The 902-nt window shown below is 68.1% G+C and overlaps 1 protein-coding gene across 1 annotated transcript in view; it reads right to left on the bottom strand.

The window, feature by feature from the left end:
* Positions 1–902, bottom strand: part of RNF44 (ring finger protein 44) — a gene marked incomplete at its 3' end in the record, with an annotated part of 9,593 nt that continues 8,691 nt past the window's right edge. The window contains exons 5-6 of the mRNA XM_019505949.1: positions 155–316; positions 1–72 (exon numbers count right to left, since the gene is read on the bottom strand). Coding sequence (XP_019361494.1) covers positions 1–72; positions 155–316 — 234 coding nt within the window. The remainder of the gene's footprint in view (positions 73–154; positions 317–902) is intronic.

Below are 902 nucleotides of genomic sequence, written 5' to 3'. Positions count from 1 at the left end.
GGGTGGCGGCAGGGGCTGCTGCAGTCGGTACCGCTGGGCACTCAGGCGTCGTGGCATCATGTGGGGGTATGGCTGCAAGGACAGAGCACGGCCCGGTCAGTGGGACCCCCCCAAGGGCACTTGGGGCTCTCCCACGGCCCAGCCCCCGCCTTACCACGCCGAACGGCAGCTCCTGGTGCAGTGGGTCATGGGGCAGGTAATGGAGCGGGACGGACGGGGACAGACCCGGGCCATGGGGCGAGGGCGGGTAAGCGAAGCCCCCGATGGGGTGCTGCTCCCCCCGCAACTCCACATCATTGTCTATCCTCTGCAGAGGCTGGGCAGGGAACAGTGCGCAGTGACTGGACTGCCCGCGGGGTGCTGGTAGGTCCCGATCCCACCAGCTCCCCTTCCTCATCCTGACTTGAGGCAGCAAGTAAAGCCTCTGGGTCCCCCCAGCATCCAAACTCCCCACCACGGCAGCACACGTGTGTGCACACCTGTCCTCCCCTCCCCGCGGCTGAGCAGGGGCTCACCATGCGTGGGTGCTGGGCCTGCAGAGGGACAAACTGGCCGAGGGGAGCCATGTGTGGGGGCTGGTGCGGCGGCACGGGCGGTGGCGGGTGCAGGATGTAATGGTCACTGGAGATGAGCGGGGGGAAGGTCTGGTAGGAGACGGGCAGCTGCTGCATGGCGCATGCCTGGATCAGCTGAGAGAGACAGAAGCAGAGCAGCCATCAGCAGTGCCCAGGACCCGCCGCGCAGCGGCCCCCCCGTCCCCTTCGCCCCCACCCCCAATCCTTCCTGCTGTTCAGGCAGCCAAAGATGCCCCCTCCCCGTTCCCTTCCAGGCTCAGTACAGCCTGCGCCGCCCAGGTCTCAGCTCCTCCTGCCCCCTCAGCACCGCGGCAGGGTCTCACCGGG

This window comes from Gavialis gangeticus, unplaced genomic scaffold, assembly GCF_001723915.1.
Source record: "Gavialis gangeticus isolate Ggan-Ray unplaced genomic scaffold, GavGan_comp1, whole genome shotgun sequence".
NCBI classification, from domain to species: domain Eukaryota; kingdom Metazoa; phylum Chordata; order Crocodylia; family Gavialidae; genus Gavialis; species Gavialis gangeticus.
This window is presented reverse-complemented; position numbering and strand designations above follow the sequence as displayed.